General features: G+C 37.9%; 1 protein-coding gene across 1 annotated transcript in view; it reads right to left on the bottom strand.

The window, feature by feature from the left end:
• Myo1d (myosin ID) overlaps nucleotides 1-19,427 on the bottom strand; it is a 303,418-nt gene that overhangs the window by 144,945 nt on the left and 139,046 nt on the right. The window contains exons 15-16 of the mRNA XM_070027221.1: nucleotides 19,241-19,407; nucleotides 12,317-12,524 (exon numbers count right to left, since the gene is read on the bottom strand). Of these exons, the coding sequence (XP_069883322.1) occupies nucleotides 12,317-12,524; nucleotides 19,241-19,407 (375 nt within the window). The remainder of the gene's footprint in view (nucleotides 1-12,316; nucleotides 12,525-19,240; nucleotides 19,408-19,427) is intronic.

Raw genomic sequence — 19,427 nt, 5'->3', positions numbered from 1 at the left:
GAGTCCAGGAAGGAGGCCTAGAAGACCACACAGATGTGGTCTGGGTCCAAAGGACCACAATTATCTTCATGGTGCAGCTGATTTCCAAACTGGAACACCCGTGTACAATGCACACAGTATGGCTTTGAAGTTTAAGATTGTAATCTTAGCACTTACGGGGCACATGCAAGAGTATCTTTAGTTTGAGGCCAACAACATAGCAAGATCCTTTCTCACCCTCAACCTGTAGGAAAAAAAATCCTGTAACTGTAGGACAAAGGACAAATGGCATGGCTATTCCAAAGGTTAACGAGGTTATCTTTTGGTTGTGAGACAATGGGTATTCATTGTGAGTTCACAATGTATATTACTTCGTAACAAACACTGTTACTTAAAAGTTTAGGCTGAAATAATGTGATCAGTTACATCTTGTTCCTATTTGTAATCCACTTATTTTAAGGTTAAAATAAACTCATGAATAAAGAATTTTTGTTAAACCTACATTTAAATTATAAATGCTCAATTATCATTTTAGTTTCCCAAGAGTACATGTCATCAAAATAGTTTCTACAAATGATGGGTTCCTTATCCATACAGGCACAAAAAAACCCAACTCAGGACCCTGAAAAATATCTTATTTCAAAATTAGATTTTCTTTAAAAATGGAGTATCATTATAGCACTAAATTTAAATAGATATGTTTGGAACACTAAAATTTGCTGATAAAAACTGCTAAAAAAAAGTCCTAAATTTTCATTGGTTATGAACCCTCCCTCTTGGTCAAAGGCCGATTCATCCACTTCAGTTACAATGGTATGTGTATAGATATCTCCAGAATTAACAATGTGGTTAGAAAGAAACCATACTGAACATCTCATAACATATACTTTCATTTAACACTTTTAATGTTAAATGCTTTTTTGTGCAGCTCCTAGGCCTTGAACTCAGGGCCTGGCGGCATCTTGTGCTTTTGTGTTCAAGGCTAGCACTCTACCACTTGAGCCCCAGTGCCACTTGTGGCTTTTTATGGTTAACTGACTTTTTTGTGGTTAACTGGACTTTCTTGCCTGGGCTGGTTCTTAACCACAATCCTCAGATCTCAGCCTCCAGAGTAGCTAGAATTACAGATGTGAGCACCTGGCATCTGGCCAATGTTATTAGTTTTTACATTGTCATTACTAATGGCAGCCTACTTTTCTATTGTATAGATGTATCATAATTTACATAATGAATGTAACATTTAAGAGTGTCCATTATTTTCCACTTTCATTAGAAATGTTGCAAAGAAAATTCTTACAGATGAATTTTTACATAAATTCCTTAAATTTTTGCATTAATTTTTTGAAACACGTTGCCAATTTACTCTTTGGAATGTTCCTACCAACTTATTCTTATGTCAGTAATGCACACATTGTCAGCAACATGGGGTATGTTAAAAAAGAAAAAGAAACCCTAAGTGTTTCATAGTATCTTCTTTTGTGTTTGGATCAAGTGTCCATGTTTGTATCCAATTTTCTAATGAGGTGTTTATTGAATTTCTTTGGAAGAACCTCTTCTATATTAAAGATATTCATATTCTGCAGTTGCTAAAATAAAAAAAACTTAAAGCTACTTTATGCCTCCGCTTGAAGGAAAATCAGTACCTTATTGTAATAAACAGTATACATTTTCCAGAGCATGTTGAATATTTCATAAAAATTTTTTAGTAAATCTTAGTAGTCCACCTCAAGTAGAATATGTTTAGATGTGCCATGACAAATATTATTAGTAATTTCTAATGCATTTAGATATCTTGGTGGTAGTTACATACATTTGCTAAGCAATAAATAACACTACAGGACTCATACTTGAGCCACATACATTTTCCATTCTATACCTAACTTGTTCAATGGCTAAGTTTTCATAAGTTAATGAACTATGTGGCAAAATTATGTCTTTTAGAACATCTTTTTTTTTTTTTTCTTTCTTTCAGTTGTGGGCCCTGTTCCTGAGCTATTTCATTCAAGGCTAGTGCTCCACCACTTTGAGCCAGAGTCACTTTTGGTTTTCTGAGTAGTTTATTGGAGATAAGAGTCACACAGACTTTCTTGCCTGGGCTGGCTTTGAACCGAGATCCTCAGATCTCAGCCTCCTGAGCAGCTAGGATTACAGGCATGAGCCACCCGCTCCTGGCAGACATTTTATTATTTTCACAAGTCAATTTAAAAATCAGTCTTGAGCTAGAGAGTTAGCTCAGTGGTGATAGGTTTTATCTAATAAGGTAAGGCCATGGGTTCAGTCCCTATTACTACCAAGAAAAACCAACCTCTTACCCCCAACCCCAAAGAAACCCCTTCTTTTCTGTGATTCTTTTTTTTTTTTTTTGGTTGGTCCTGGGGCCTGAACTCTGTCCCTCAGCTCTTCAGCTCAAGGTTAGCACTCTACCACTTGAGCCACAGTGCCACTTCTGGCTTTTTCTGCTTATGTGGTGCTGAGGAATAGAACCCAGGGCCTCATGCATGAGGGGCAAGCACTCTACCACTGAGCCACCTTTGCAGCCCCTTTTTGTGATTCTTTACATTACATATCAGTGCTTTCACAAAGCAGTGAATGGCTGTCACAATAAAATATTTTTTTTCTTTCAGTATGTTACCTAATAATTTCCAAAAGGACCATAGGGAACTTACTACAGAGGTAGCTTTGCATTACTAAAATAAAGATTAAAAAACAAAAGACAGAGGTATAGGAACACAGGTAAGGAGTTATATGGAAATCCCAAACAAGGAAGATCCCAGATTTTGAGTGCAAATCTGAGCCCTGAGCTTCTTGGTAGAGATAATAAAGGAGAAACTTAATGAGTTACAAGGATTCTATTTAATAGACATATTTAATAAGGCTGATAATTAAAGTAAATATTCTCTGCACCCAAATATGTCCTTTTTATTTTTAAACTACAGTTTCTGCTAGAAGGAGGCAAAAATTAGTAGCTCAGCTGTGATTCAATAGAATTTTGTTAGGTTTGGCAGTGTACATCCCCAGCTATATTTGTCATACAATCTTCTTCCAGATACATTTTGATGTCCATGTCTTACTTATAAGGTCCTTCATTTGAGAATTGAGTAGCACAAGTTTTATAATAGTGTAAACATTCTATTCACTGAATTGCTTCCCTTGCACCAATTAATTCTTTACAAAGAGTCAGTCTCTGAGTGAGCTTGTAGCAATTAAAAAAGAAAACTGAAATGGAAATGTATTCATCTCCCCCGCCCCCTTTCCTTTTCTCCCTACCACCTAAAGTAGCCAGAAAGTGTTGTCATGGAGACAACAGCTGTTGGGTTATGAGTGACAGGTCTCAAGAGAGAAGTGTCTTGGAAAAGGAACATCTCAAGTAACAAAACAAAGCAGTGAAGGAGAAACCTTCACTGCAAGCTGTTCTAGTAACATAGTGGAGGCTCGATTGAAAGGTGCGTTTAAACTAGCAAAAAATAAAAGCACAATTTCACCCTTCTTCCATCTATCATAGGAAATGCTTTCCTTTCAAAAAGGAACCAATTTCTTTTAAGCGAATCTCAAGCATATGTACACATCTTGGCATAATTACATTTTAAAATTGGGATTCACACTGATGCACCAAATTGGTTGCCGTAGTAATGAGATATCACCCAGGCAACGGATTTGCTGCTCTTTCAAGAGAGCAAATCATCTGCTTCCAGCTTGGGGGGAATGGGCTGGGGATGGGGTGGCAGTGGATACTTACTGGTAATATCCAAGAGGAGATACATAAGACACAAATTACTGTTGACATGTTGTCATTATTTTTCAAATGCTTTTATGTTTTTATTCATCAAATGTGCAAGAGGTAGAAAAAAGGAGATGGGGTGGCAGTGAGTATGGCAGGAAAGGATGTTCTGTTGTGTCAATGTGAAATTTGTGCTGAATCATTTTAATTGTTCTAAGGACTTTATATTTATCAATGTGTAAATACTGGCACATATTTAAATGGATCAACTGTTGGTTTATATTATAAATCATCAGAAAATTTCTTTGCAACAGTAAAATCAAAGACTAGTAACACAGTAATGTTATTCTAATAGTCCTATTTAGCAATAGATGCAGGGATAAGGCTTCATTGGTACTTGGGTTTGAATTTAGGGCCTTGTGTCTGCTAGGTGAGTGCTCTACTATTTAAGCCACACACCCAGCACCCAGCCCTTTTTGCGTTAGTTTTTCAGATAGGATCTCACATTTTCTGGAGGAGGCTTAAATCACACTCTTCCTATTTATATTTCATAGATAGCAGGAATGACAGATATATACCACCAAGCATAGCTTTTTGTTGTTGTTTTGAGATGGGGTCTAGCAAACTTTTTGCCCAAGCTGGGTTTGAACCGTACAGATATATCAGCTTTCTGAGAGGCTAGGATTATAGGCTTGAGCCACAACACCCAGCAGGTTATTTGCCTTTAAATTCACACCCTCTCATAAGTCTATAAGTGGACTTCTCCAGAGATAATATCATTCTGATATGTGCTAATTGCATATGTGCTTACATGTTCTTGCAATGTGTAGAATTTTCTAAGGAGAGTTTCTAGGGTCCTTAAGAACTAAGAATGGCTGTTCCATGAAGACTTGCTCACTTGAAAGCAAGGGAACATGTCTGAGAACATTCACTGTAACATTTTTGTAGAATGATGAAAAAAGTGTAAAAATGACTAATATTAGGAAAGCAAAATATTATGACACTTTAAATGATAAAATAGCACAAAGTATAGAACTGAATAAACTATCACTACATCTATGGACCTTAGAGAAAATTTAAAAGCTTAATGCAGTGAAAACAAAAAACAACACACCAAGCTACAGAAGACTATGTGTACAACAGCTTGTAAACAGAATAAGCCATAATAAAAAAGTATAATGAAGCCAGAGTCTGGTAGCTCCAACCAGCAGTTATTCATGAAGGACCCTGACAGAACAGGAGTGTTGACCCAGGTGCTTTGAGAAGACAAGTTCTAAACCAGCATTTTCTGTCTTATTAGTAAATATTTATATACCTGATCTAAAATTCAAGCTATATATATATATATATATATATATATATATATTTTTTTTTTTTTTTTTTTTTTTTTTTTTTTGGTCGGTCATTGGGCATGAACTCTGGGCCTGGCTGCTGTCCCTGAGCTCTTCAGCTCAAGGCTAGCGCTCTACCACTTGAGCCACAGTGCCACTTCTGGTTCTCTGGTGGTTAACTGGAGATAAGAGTCTCATGGTCTTTCCTGCCCAGGCTGGCTTTGAGCCGCAATCCTCAGATCTCAGCCTCCTGAGTAGTTGGGATTACAGGCGTGAGGGAGATGCTAACACATTTCCTTCCTGATTTGGGTCACCAACTTCTTGTGGGTGGAACCAGGTCTTATTTTCATGTTCCCCTTCAGTAACAGTGGACAAATTCATTATTCATTTAAAAGTATGACATCAGCTTGAGAGTAGTCTCTCTGGGGTTCTTTAAATACAGGATCATGTCATCAGCAAACATGGTAGTTTTATTTTTTACTTTCCTATTTGAATCCCCTTTATGCCTTTCTTTTGCCTTATTGCTCTTGCAAGGAATTCTAGACTATTCTGAAAAGGATTGAAGAAAGTGGAATACTTGATTCTGATTTTAGAGGAAATGGTTTTAGTTTTTCGTCATTAAGTATGATGTTGGCTGTAGGTTTGTCATAAAGTCTTTATTATGTTGAGGGTAGTTCCATCTGTTCCTACTTTCTACAGAAACTAAACTCTCAAACAATCAATAACCCAATTAACAAATGGGTAAGTGAGTTAAACAGATTTCTCAGAAATGGCCAATAGATACATGAAGAAATGCTCTGTCCATCGGGAAATACAAGTCAAAACAATACCGAGATTCCATCTCACCCCTGTTAAAATGCCATCATCAAGAATACAAACAATAACAGATGCTTGCAAGGAGGTGGAGGAAAAGGAACTCTAATATGTTTTTTTGTGGGAATGTAAACTTGTTCAACTACTCTGGAAAGCAGTTTGGAGATTCCTAAAAAAACAAAACTGTTAAACATAGATCTCACCCTACGATCCAGCAATTTCACTTTTGGGTATTTGTCAAAAAGATTACAAACTAGGATACAGTAATGCCACCTGTACAACCATGTTTACTACTGCACTATTCACCAGAGCCAAGGTATGGAAACAGGCCAGATGCCCCCCCAGTGGATGAATGAAGAAAATGTGGTATATGTACATACACAATAACATTTTATTCATCTCTTAGGAAGACTATTATATCATTTGCATAGAAATGGATAGTCCTGGAAAAAATTATGTTCAATGAAGTCAGTCAGGCCTAGAGAGACAGGATACATGTTTTCTCTCATAGGTGGAAGCTAGAACTAATTTATAAATGTATAAGTAAGCACATTGGGGTTGCACGCAAGAATATGTAAACTCATTAATTAAAATAGAGTATTTTCAGGGGAGAATTCAAATGGTGTGAATTCTTAGAAAGATTCACAGTCCAACAAAATAAATACTAGGAAACTGGTATTGAAAAGTGGTGAGAGGACTAATGGGGAAAGAGCAGACAAATGAAAAGAGGAAGAGGAAGGAGGGAAAAATGTAGTCATAAAATTAAAAACCTATCCTACAAAATTAAGAAAATTGAGGGAAGGGGTTGGGAGAGATGGAGAATGCTAAAAAGTGGTGATTAAGATGCACTGTATTCATAAACTGATTTGTTGAATGGTAACGCCTTTGTATATCTACTTAAAGATAATAAAATATAATTAAAAATAAAAGTACATGAGCACATTCTTCTGCAATAGCCACATAGCCCTGTGCTATAAGGAACATACTCTACCTGTTTCTTCTCATAGCTACTAAAATGATATAGTCAGGGCCGCCATCTGATCAAAGGCATACTCCTTTCAATCCTCACTCAAGATCAAGCTATATATCCGTGACCATAAATATTCTTTTTTTTTTTTTTTGGGGGGTCCGGTCGTGGGGCCTGAACTCTGGGCCTGGACGCTGTCCCTCAGCTCTTCAGCTCAAGGCTAGCGCTCTACCACTTGAGCCACAGCGCCACTTCCGGCTTTTTTCTTTTTGCTTATGTGGTGCTGAGGAATCGAACCCAGGGCATCAGACATGCAAGGCAAGCACTCTACTACTAAGCCACCTTCCCAGCCCACCATAAATATTCTTCATGAGTAAAGCAATGAGGGTCTGGCCCAGAAACAATCTTACCTATTGTATAGTAATGCATTTCCCTCCTGTAATTCAGCTTATCCTTTGTTGACTGTTACCTAAATGTACCTTTCTCAACCTAATCATTCAAAATTTACTTCTACCACAACAAATAGTACAACTCTTCTCCTGAAGCAGAGTCTCACAATAAAGCAGTCATTGCCCACTTTCCATTGCTGTACATGTCAAGACCTGATTTGTACTTTGAACATCAATTTTTTTTCTAATTTCATTAATCCACATATTTTAGAGCAAATGACTCAGACATCATCAGATGCCTACTGGGGTTATTTCATGAAAGCATTTTGCTGACTCTCAGTCTGCTTCCTCTTAGCAGAATACCATCATCACCTTTGTGGTTGCAAGTTTGAGTTAAACCTGTTGACATGCTGAATGTTGTCACATGGTGTTAAGCACATAGTGGTCAAGGGTGTGTGGGAGGCAGGACTACTGGGTTACTGTGTTCAAACCCTAATTCCAGCACTGGCATTCATCATCTGTGTGACCTCCATCAAGTAGTCTAACCATTCAGCAACCTCAGTTCCCTTATCTGCTAAGTGCAAATAATAATAGATACTCATTCAAAAGGTTCTTGAAAAGATTTGATTAAAGACTGGGGCATGGTTCTAGTGGTATCACTCTTGTCTGGAAACTGCAAAGTCCTAACTTTAAATCCCAATACCACCACCACCACTACTACCACCACCACTAAAATACAAAAACTAAACAAAAAGAATTAGTTCATAGCTATAATGTAACTAGAAGTATGCCTATCAATCAGTAAATATTAGCTATCATTTTGATAAGGTCTTTTGTTATTTTGTAATCAATATTATATACAAATAATTATTTTGCTTTTAGTCTAAGAAATAAAACACTTGATTGGTTTTTACAAAAAAAGCTAGTGTGCTTTGTTTGAAAATGATGTAAAGGCCCCTGTGGCTTCATGTCTCCACTAGACAAAGCTGCATAATAAACAATACATTAGGGCATAGGATAAATAATACAACCAATGAGATCCAATTTTTTAGAAATTACTATATTCACACTTTTTCTTGTGGCTAATTTAGAAAATAATTATACTCAGATCTTGAGATATATGAGCTACCTTTGAATGTCACAAAAAATATCATACTACTTAATTACATTATTAGCTGGGTGCTGGCAGCTCATGTCTATGATCCTAACTACTCAAGAGACTGAGATTTGACAAGTTTGGTTTGAAGCTAGCCCAGGCAGGAATGTCTGTGAGACTTTTATCTCCAATTAGCCATAAAAAGTTAAAAGTGGAGTTCTGGCTCAAGTGGAAGAGTGTTAACCTTGAGCACAAAAGCTCAGAAATAGTAAGCATACTCTGTGTTCAAGCCTCAGGACTGGCAAAAAATACATTATTAATTATTGTGACATAACAAGTTTCTGAGATATATTTTGGCAGAACCCCAAATCAACTGGGAGGAATGCCACATTGCCAGAAACCACTGGTCATAGTATGAATTGCACTTGGATGAATGTAGCGTGCATCTCTCTCCTGTGTCTCAGCTGGCCCTGACCATGAGAAGAGACAGTTTCCATCATCTGGGATTAATGAACAAATAAGTATTAGATAATGATAAGAATAATCAATTTACATATTATAATCTTATATTGTATGCATAGTCTGTATCTACAGATAAAGCTATGTTAATTAAAAAAGGAAATATAAGCCAATTGATGGTGGTTCTATTTAAAAACAGCAGTTGTGAATATTTTCTTAATATCCCACTAACTTCCTGTAAGTATACCCAAAAAATGACAACACTCTTGACATTGAAATTTAGGAGACTTATGATAAAACTCCAGAGGCTCGGAGAATTTTTCGTAAGTATCAAGGCCAGTGGAGTTGATCTAAAAAAACCCCTCAATCGGTAGATCCCATACATCATAACTTAGGAGAGTTAAAAAGGAAGGGAGACCTTTATTCCATAGTCCATTGCCTTCTGGCTCTGAAATTTGAGACCTAGCTTACAGAAAAGATGGGAAAGCTTTCCATCCACTGCATTGCAGATCATTAGAGTTTCTACCAGTCACCAAGTAGACAGTTACTTCAGAGGAGGATGACTGCAGTTTATTATCCATGCAGGCATTCTCTTGAGAGTACCTGGGGTATGATTAATAGCTATGGCAGGCAACCATAGCAGCTTATCCTTGAACAAACTGAGGGAAAGGATATGCTGGTTCAGGGACTAACTCTGAGCTTGAATCAATTTCTTGGATAGGTAGAAAGAAAGAATATCTTAAACAGGTCTTAAAAACAACAACAATACCATCACAGGTTAAGTGGTGAACACTGAGGTAAAAGACTTGACAATGGAGAACAGATGTATGAAAACAATTTACTGTGGCAGGCAGAGATCTGACTTATAAGCATTTTTTGAGAATTCAAATAGAACCAAACAAAGGCAATTAGTGTATGAAAACTGAGAATGAGATATAATTTAGTATTTTAGTTTAAAACTTGTTCAGAGTTAGGCAAAATAAGTAGAAAGAAACCAACACTAAGAAAGATCTTTTTTTTTTTTTTTTTTTTCAGGTAAGGGGTAGGTTTATTCAGTAGACCTGCTGGGGACCAGGCAAGGCTGGCACTCCACGTGGCTGGGAAAGGAAAGAGGAAAGAAAGGAAAGAGAGAGAAAAGAGCTAGAAAAGAGAGAGAGAGAGCAGAGAGCTAGAAACGAACAGAGAGACTAAGAAAGATCTTGACAATTTGAAGTGCAGAGATAACTTTTATTGGTTGTACATTCTATAATCACTTACCTAGGAAAACTAATGTTAACAAATGTGAAGAGAGTTTCATTCTGTCATAGAAAAGTCAGCAGAAACAAGTACTATTTATCTGTACCAACAGTGCCATGTAGAAAATATAGTGAAGGGGCTGGGAAGGGAGCTCAGTGGTAGAGTGCTTGCCTCGCATGCATGAGGTCCTGGGTTTGATTCCTCAGCACCACATAAGCAGAAAAAGCCAGAAGTGGCACTGTGGCTCAAGTGGTAGAGCGTTAGCCTTGAGCTGAAGAACTCAGGGACAGTGTGCAGGCCCAGAGTTCAAGCCCCATGACACACACACAAAAAAAAAAAAAGAAAAAAAGAAACTACAGTGAAATCATATTAGCAATAAAACAGTAAAATATTTAGAAATTAACCACAAATTAATAAAGCCTCTATGTTTTTAGGTCAATGAAGATTTAAATGAACCTTTTTATACTCTTAATAAAGGTCGATGTATACCTTAACCCATCTTAATAAAGGAGAGAAGATAGATTATCCTACCATATGCTAGAGCAAAATACAATTTAAAACTGCGTGGCATTAGTATAAAATTAGGCAAACAGAAAAATGGAACAAAGCTCTCAGAGACAGGCAAAAGATACAAAACATATGACAAGAGTGACACTAACAATCCATGGGAAAAAGAACAGACTTTCCAATAGATGGTGTGAGAAGACTAGTTATATGGGGGAAATCCTTATATAAATCCTTATATAAAACCACTTACAGGTGGATTCTAAATAAATTAAAGATCTAAATGCAAGAGGCACAATGTTAGTTCATAGAAGAAAATACAGGAGGATAGCTTTATGACCTAGAAACAAGGGAAATTCTTCTTAAAATTCCAATGCACAAAGTATAAGGGAAAAAGCAATTATGACAAAATTAAGGATTTTGTTCAACAGGGCATATTACACATATAGTTCATAAAAATGCATATAGAGCCAGGTGCCAGTGACTCATGCCTGTAATCCTAGCTACTCAGGAGGCTGAGATCTGGGGTTCACGGTTCAAAGCCAGCCCGGGCAAGAAAGTCCATGAGACTCTTAAATAAACCACTCAGAAGACCAGTGGCACAGTGGCTCAAGTGGTAAAGCACTAGTCTTGAGCTGAAGAGCTGGGGAACAGTGTCCAGGCCCAGAGTTCAAGCCCCATGACTGACAAAAAACCCCACATATGGACTAGAACATATTTATAATATGAATAAAAAATTATTGGTTAGAATACGCAAGCATTTCTAATAAGAAAATTCTAAGTCTAGTAGAAAAATGAATAAAAATATGAATAGGCAGTTTACCAGAAAACCCCAAAAGCAAGCAAGTATGAAATGCTCAAATTCAATACTGATCAGGGGAATTGCAAATAAAACAATAATGACATACCTTTAAACTTATTAGTCTGATAAGATGTTAACAGCAGTACTTCCTACCCAGCTGGTGGTTGTGCAAGGTGGCATGCATTCTAAAGAGGAATCTGGTACTACTTATACCAATTAGGTATACAGGTTTTGCTATCACCCAGTAACTTTACTCTTAGGTATTTATCCCAAGGAATCCAGACAAAGATATATGATTGTAAAATGTGCATGTGTGATTTTTTTGCATGGTTTACATGGAAGCTATGAGGACAGGCATAGGGACTGAATGAACTCATGAATGACATGGGAAGGGGGACTTGAACAGCTCCATGATGGCAGGTGCAAGTTAATGAGATGTGGAGTTTGCAACCACACCTGAAGTTAAGTGTTGTTGGTGGTGTAATGATGCATTAGGAGTCAGTCACAAACATGTTGGCACAATTTTTTAATTTAAGCAGTTGAGAGGGGAAAAAAGAGCTAACTACAAAAACAAAAAAAGTCATATGCTCTAGATATGTCTTCAACTTTAAATACAAGAAGACAAAATGAGGGCTGGGAATTTGGCTTAGTGGTAGAGTGTTCATGAGTGTGCATGAAGCCCTGGGTTCGATTCCTCAGTACCACATAAACAGAAAAAGCTGTTGTGGTGCTGTAACTCAAGTGGGAGAGCACTTGCCTTGAGCACAGAGAGGCTCAAGGACAGTTCCCAGGCCCTGAGTTCAAGACCCAGGACCAGCACACACACAAAAAGAAGACAAAATGTTTTCAGAATTTTGAGTATAATTTCAAACTGGGCAGTCAAGTTTGAATGTATGAAGGCTACACCATATACATAGATATATACATCATACAGGAACATTTCTTAAATTAAAAACAATTCAGGAAAAGTTCAGAAACACAAAAGGAAGAACTTGTACTTGTATATAAAAAACAAAAATTACCTTTTGTAGAAAGAGGACAATCCTTACAAGCATCTGGGCCCGGAGTTCTTCCAAGGTAAACAGTGTGCGGGGTGTTCTGATGAAAATTTTGGTCTTCCCGTAAGCTACATCATCCTGAAAACCACATCGTTCTATCAGTTTCTTGACAGCCTCTTTGTCTGAAGGAAGGTCATGGTTTGGCCAGGTGAACTCAGAGATCATCTTATACCTAAAACAACAACAACAAAAACCCCAGGACAAATTAGGGGAGAAAAACTATATTCAATAAAACTGAAGAAGCCTCATAGAAAATAAAACATAACCTCCTAAAAAAAAAAAAAAGTAAGCCAGGTGCTGGTGGCTCACATCTGTAATCCTAGCTACTCAGGAGGCTAAGATCTGAGGATTGTGGTTCAAAGCCAGTCCGGGTAAGGAAAGCCCATGCAACTCTTTTTTTTTTTTTTTTTGGGGTCCGGTCATGGAGCCTGAACTCTGGACCTGGACCTGGATGCTGTCCCTCAGCTCTTCAGCTCAAGGCTAGCACTCTACCACTTGGGCCAAACTGCTACCTCCGGCTTTTTGCTTACATGGTGCTGAGGAATCGAACCCAGGGCCTCATGCATGCAAGGCAAGTGCTCTATCACTGAACCACCTTCCCAGCCCAGCCCATGCAACTCTTACTCCAAGTAACCACCAGAAAATAAGAAGTGGTGCTGTGGCTCAAGTGGTAGAGTGCTTGCCTTGAGCTGAAGAGCTGAGGGACAGTGCCCAGGCCCAGAGTTCAAGCCCCATGACCAACCACAACCGCACCCCCCACCACCAAAGTTGTAAAGTTCATTTTCAACATAACGACTTGTACATCTCATTGTTGCAATGGGTCCACCTGTATCCCTATTTAAACGATGTTTTTTTCCTTCCCCTCCACAAATTATAACATCAAATACAGTGAAAGCAGGGGTTATACCGTGGGTGAGGGACATACAAAGCAACAAAGAAATAATCTTATAAATGTGTTAGAAACAATCACATGAAAGAAAAAAAAACATTTGAATACATATCTTAGGGTTCATTTCCCTAACATCAACTTATCTGACCTTTTCTGCTTGTCTCAGACATATACTAGTAATTGCAAATAAGGGAAACCATGGGACCTATGTTTCTTTGGGCCTGGCTTACTTCACTTAATATAATTTTTTCCAAGTCTTTCCATTTCCTAACAAATGGGGCAATGTCAGTCTTTCTGATGGAGGCATAGAATTCCATTGTGTATATATACCACATTTTCATGATCCATTCATCTACTGAGGGGCATCTGGGTTGGTTCCATATCTTAGCTATGGTAAATAAGGCTGCAGTAAACATAGTTATGCTGGTAGCTTTAGTGTGGTCTTGTTTGTGAACATTTGGGTAAAATGCCCAAAAGTGGGATTGCTGGGTCATAGGGGAGCTCTATGTGGAGTCTTTTGAGGAACCTCCATACTACTTTCCAAAGCTGGGAAGCTTTCTCTTAATACAATGAGAGTATCAGTGGAAAGTGTGTAAGGAAGGAACAAATCTGACATATTTATAAATAACATGACTATCTTAAAGGGCAGCAATCAGATCTTTGGATAAATTGTTATAAAAGATAATTAAGCAGTGTTACTGCACTTAAGGTCCATACACAGAATTAATTGCCTTTTCACATACATACAACTTCTTACTCTGTGGTTCCTTCAGGAATCTTAACAAATGGCAGCCTGGTTTGTGAGGGCCACAAAGACAGAAGTTACCATCATAATATCAAACCATACTCTACTTTGTCAGAAGCCATTACTATGTCCAGACCACTCTTAGGGGGATTATACAGGGCATGAGGAGGTGGGTACTTGGGCCACCTTAGCAACCTGCCTATCTCAGTGGGTTTTTCCTCCTCCACAAGCAGAGTTATTGAACAGATTGTAGTCAAATTAAGTACTTTAAAAATATTGCACTGGAATTTTTAAGTCATTGTGAGAAAGCCTTTCTTCACACTGAGGATGTAATTTACTCATTTGCTTCTAGTATGTTTTCATTTTTACTTTTCAAAAATACTTTGACTAGCATATATTTATTCTATAAAATGGGCTTGTGACATTTTCAAGTATAGTGTATGTACTTGGGTTATATTCATCTACCCTTTTCCTTATTCCCCATCTCCCTTTTTGTTGGGGAGAGGGAGCAGTACTATGGTTTGAATTTAGGACCTAACACTAGGCAGGCACTCTATGATTTAAACCACAACCTAGCCTTTTTTTTTTTTGTTTAGTTATTCCAACTATGTATGTGTGTGCATACATGTATGTACATATACATGAATGTATGCATGCATGTATTGTGTGTTGGCTGTCTATATACATGTGTTTAGAGGATTAAGTTTTGACCCTCTTATATAACCATTTGGTTTAGTTCTTTTTCAAACAGGGGTTTCTTGCTTTGCTCAAGGGGCAGTCTTAGATGGAGATCATCCAATTTTCTGTGTAGCTGGGATTGCAGATATGCATTACCACCCCAGCTTGTTGAGATGGTGTCTTACTAAGTTTTTTCCTGAGCTTGCCTGGAACTAGGATCAAGATGGCAAGGAAGATGACAATTGATAATAGCATTGGTAGTCATGTTGATGTCTGAATTTCCTTAGTTTGTGAAGCTAGTTTGATGCATGTATCCATAATCTTCTTGCCTTATCACCTTAGGGCTGGATATTACCTAACACTACACTCTGAACATTTATCACAAATATAGAGGATTGTCCTATCCAAGAGCAAGTAATATTTTCCCATTTGCTCAAAGTCTACTTTTGTGCTTTTCAGGAGTCTTTAAACATTTTCCTTACAGGGGTTTCACATTTATTGTTATGATAACATATCTACATGGTACTTGAGCTAGTAAATTTACTCCATTCCTTTTCCTTTTCCCTTCCCTTCCCTTCCTTCCTTTCTTTCTTTGTTGGTTGTGGGGCCTGAACTCTGGGCCTGGGCGCTGTCCCTCAGCTTTTCACCTCAAGGCTAGCACTCTACCACTTGAGCCACAGTGCCACTTCCGGCTTTTTTGTGCTTATGTGGTGTTGAGGAATTGAACTCAGGGCCTCATGCAGGCAAGGCAAGCACTCTAACATTGAACCACCTTCCCAGCCCAAATTTACTCCATTCTTGATGTCTCTCTCTCTCTTCTTAGGTTCCATGACAGTATGTTCTCCTCAGTTTCCTTTGGTCTTTGGACTTAACCTTCTCAGCCTCTTTTTCTGTTAACTTTAGCATTATCCTAAGTGTTGCAGCAATCCCAGAGCTCAGCACAAGGCTTCTAAGTGACTATCCACACACTGCCTTATCTATCCCATTGACTTTAAATAATATATTTAAAATACAAAAATGTAAGACATATGTAAATATTTAAAAATAAAGTATATAAAATATACTTTTTGATTCATGAATCTATTATCCCTTAGCCACACCATCAGTTCTGAGCTTCTGATTCATATGTATTATATAGGTCTTAAAGACATCTTGAACTTCTCTTTCCTACTTCAACCCCCTCAGTTATTAAATCTGGAATCTTGGGAATAGCTTTATCTCTTTTTCTATCATGACCAAGTCCAATTGGTTCTACATCCAAAGTATCTTGCAAATCCCAGAAGGGATATAGCTTAGTGGTAGCTGGCTTAACTAGCATTTACAAGTTCTAGCATGCAAAGGCTTGACTCTTTTGTACTATATCAAGCAAAGAATAAGATAAAATCCATCAGTTCTCATCTTTACTGCTGTATGCCTAACTCAAGCAATGTTCTAGTTTAGTGTAATAGGGAGCTATGTTGTTTTCCATTTCCTTTCTAATTTATTCAGCATACATCAGCCACAGTCATTTCTTAGAAAGCTTCTCTCTCCCCATGATCCTTCTATCACCTTGGCTCACCAAGTTCTATACTGTAGTTGCCTCTTTTTTGCTTTAGTCTTTGAATATTCTATTCCTACTGCCTGGAATGCATTGTACCCAGTTCTTGAAAAATGCTGGCTCCTTCTCATCTTTTACTCTTTCCATCTCTTGTGATCTTTAGGATGTTCTTACTATAATACTTTCCTTTTGAATACTTATCTTGGAGTTCATTCCCCTAATATCAACTTATCTGACTTTTTCTGCTTGACTCAGACATATACTAGTTATTGCAAATAAGGGAAACCAAGGGACCTATGTTTCTTTGGGCCTGGCTTACTTCACGTAATATAATTTTTTCCAAGTCATTCCATTTCCTAACAAATAGGGCAATGTCATTCTTTCTGATGGAGGCATAGAATTCCATTGTGTAGATATACCACATTTTCTTTTTTTTTCTTTTTGGTCGGTCGTGGGGCCTGAGCGCTGTCCCTCAGCTCTTCAGCTCAAGGCTAGCACTCTACCACTTGAGCCACAGTGCCACTTCTGGCTTTTTCTGCTTATGTGGTGCTGCAGAATTGAACCCAGGGACTTAAGCATGCAAGGCAAGAACTCTACCACTGAGCCACGTGCTCAGCCCCTTCTTTCTTTTTTCCTGTGTTATGTATTTCTCCCTGTTCTGAACCATCCCCATCTGCACACAAACCTTTTCTAGTATCTCCTGGCCTCATATCCTTTTCTAGCTACTGCTTCAATTTCTCTCTGCTTTCATGAAAAGCAAACATCTTGAGCTGTTACAGGGATCTGATTCCTCACTACCATTTCCCAAGAGCCGGCTCAACTCAGGCTCCCTCCACTTTCTCTTTTGAATCTATGCTGCCAAATGTTGTGGTTAAGTTTCTGCTTTTCTTCCTTGGGTGCACAGCAATATATGATATAGTGATCTGATGGTTTTTTTTTCCCCCTGAATTGCTATTGTCTCTGGGCTTCTGTGACACATGCTTTTCTGGTTTCCTTTCTGCCTTACTGGTGTTTCTTCTCTCTTCACTGGCTCCTTTGTACTAGACCACAAATCTAAATGCTTTCATCAACTCTCTCTTCTCCATCTGGTACTGAGGGTTTTATATATAATCTGAGAATTAATGAATCCAATATCTCTAATCTCAGCTTGGCTTTTCAGGTATGCAAGTCAATAGGTTACTTTATATTTCTACTTAAATGTTTAGTAGGTATTACCCAGTTGCCCAAGCCTAGATATACTTGTCATCCTCCATTTCTCTTTCCTATCTCATCACAGCCCACCTATCCATGAGCAAGTCTTGTCAATTCTGTAGAGTTCTGAGCCATCCTGAATATGTCCACTATTCTTAAAGTATTCCTAAATGTCTCCTTACTTTCTGTGCATACCACAGCAACAGCATTTTCTTGAAAACATCTGTAAGACTGTGACTCTCCATGCTTAAAACCCAATACCCAAATAGATGGGTCAGTCCAATTATGAAATTTTACATGATCTAGCTTGTTTATCAATCTGTTCTCATCTCACACCATCCCCTGTACTCAGCATTCTTTATCCATAGTACCTTTGGTAATTAAAGTACCACACTCATTATGGCAATAGCATCTTTTTGTAAACTGTTCCCTCTGCCCAACTTTCTCTCTTCTCTCCTATGTTTGCTGACTCTTCACTGAATCTTATCTCTTTAGACTCTCTTGACCTGAAGATTTTACTATACTGTTTTTTGGTATATATCTTACAAATTTTATTTTTTGGTGAAATCTACTATAATAGAATGTAGGAAAAGTTCAATACATATTTTTAAGTAAATAAACAGATGGAATTTAAAACATTTTCCTGAACTGGGTACTTGTATCTATAATCTTAGCTAGTCAGGAGGCTGAGATCTGAGGACTAAGGTTCAAAGCCAGCCTGGGCAGACAAATCCAAGATATTTTATTTCCAATTAATCAGTAAGAAGCCATACTGGGGAGGAGGCATTTCAGATGGTAGAGAATTAGCCATAAGCAAAAAAAGCTGAGTGAGAGCTCAATACCCTAAGTTCAAGCTCCAGTACTGGCACAAAAAACTCCAAAACAACAAACAAAAAACACCCTTACTTTCCTAATTTCCACATGTGGACTATCATTGCTATTACCCACTATAAATTAACTACAGTATACATATTTTATATTTGTTAATTAATTTCCACATACGAGGTACCATTCTAAATGTCTTGTGTATATCATCTCAATCTTTCTGCTACCTTTTGAGGCGGTTACTACTATTATCCTCATTTCACATACAAGGAAACTGAAGCATGTAAAAATTTTGTGATTTTGGGTTTTGTGATCATATACCTAGAAACTGGTAAAGCCAGATTTCAAAACAGGAAGATTATTTCAGAGCCTCCAGGCTTTTTTTTTTTTTTTTTTGTCTGTTGTGGGGCTTGAACTCTGGGCCTGGGCACAGTCCCTGTGCTCTTCAGCTCAAGGCGAGAGCTCTACTGCTTGAGCCACAGTGCTTATTGGGTGTTTATTGAAGGTAAGAGTTTCACGGACTTTCCTGCCCGGGCTGGCTTTGAACCGAGATCCTCAGATTTCAGTCTCCTAAGTAGCTAGGATTACAGGCGTGAGCCACTAGTGCCCGGCTCCCATTAAATATTATTATAATTTTACATTTTATAGAGTTGCAGAAACATCAAAGATCAAAAAAACTTCTGGCCTAAGATTGTGTAGCAGATAAGTAGCATTGTAGAGATTCCAACACAGATGTGAATCCACAGTCATGTTCTATTGTACTATGATGCCCACATCTTCCCTTAAATGACTTGAAGTTTTTCCTTAGTCTGTAAAATACAAACTCAGGGCTCTTGGTAATTCTGGAAAATTTTGCAATTTTTGCAATTATTATTTGCAATTTCCTTGACTTTTGTTCACATAATAGATATTTACAGATGGCCTACTATGTGCTGATGCCCTGCCATCTTCCAGGAGGACGCCATGACTCAACATGGATTTCTGTGGGCTGTTGTTAGGCTTCTCTACTGAGTTTATCCTCACCTGTGAAGAAACTTCTCATAGGTCTGACGAAAGGCAAATCCTGCTCGACGCACTCTCACATTTTCCAGTAGTCCAAGATATTCTACTTGATGACGGCAGCGTTCATCATCAAATATCTGTGGGGATTTCTTGTCATTGGGTTTGATGCAACGTACATAGTATGGTTCCTAAAGACATAAATAGGCAA

This window comes from Dipodomys merriami, unplaced genomic scaffold (assembly GCF_024711535.1).
Source record: "Dipodomys merriami isolate MVZ:Mamm:240054 unplaced genomic scaffold, mDipMer1.0.p SCAF_19, whole genome shotgun sequence".
In the NCBI taxonomy this organism is placed as follows: Eukaryota; Metazoa; Chordata; class Mammalia; order Rodentia; family Heteromyidae; genus Dipodomys; species Dipodomys merriami.
This window is presented reverse-complemented; position numbering and strand designations above follow the sequence as displayed.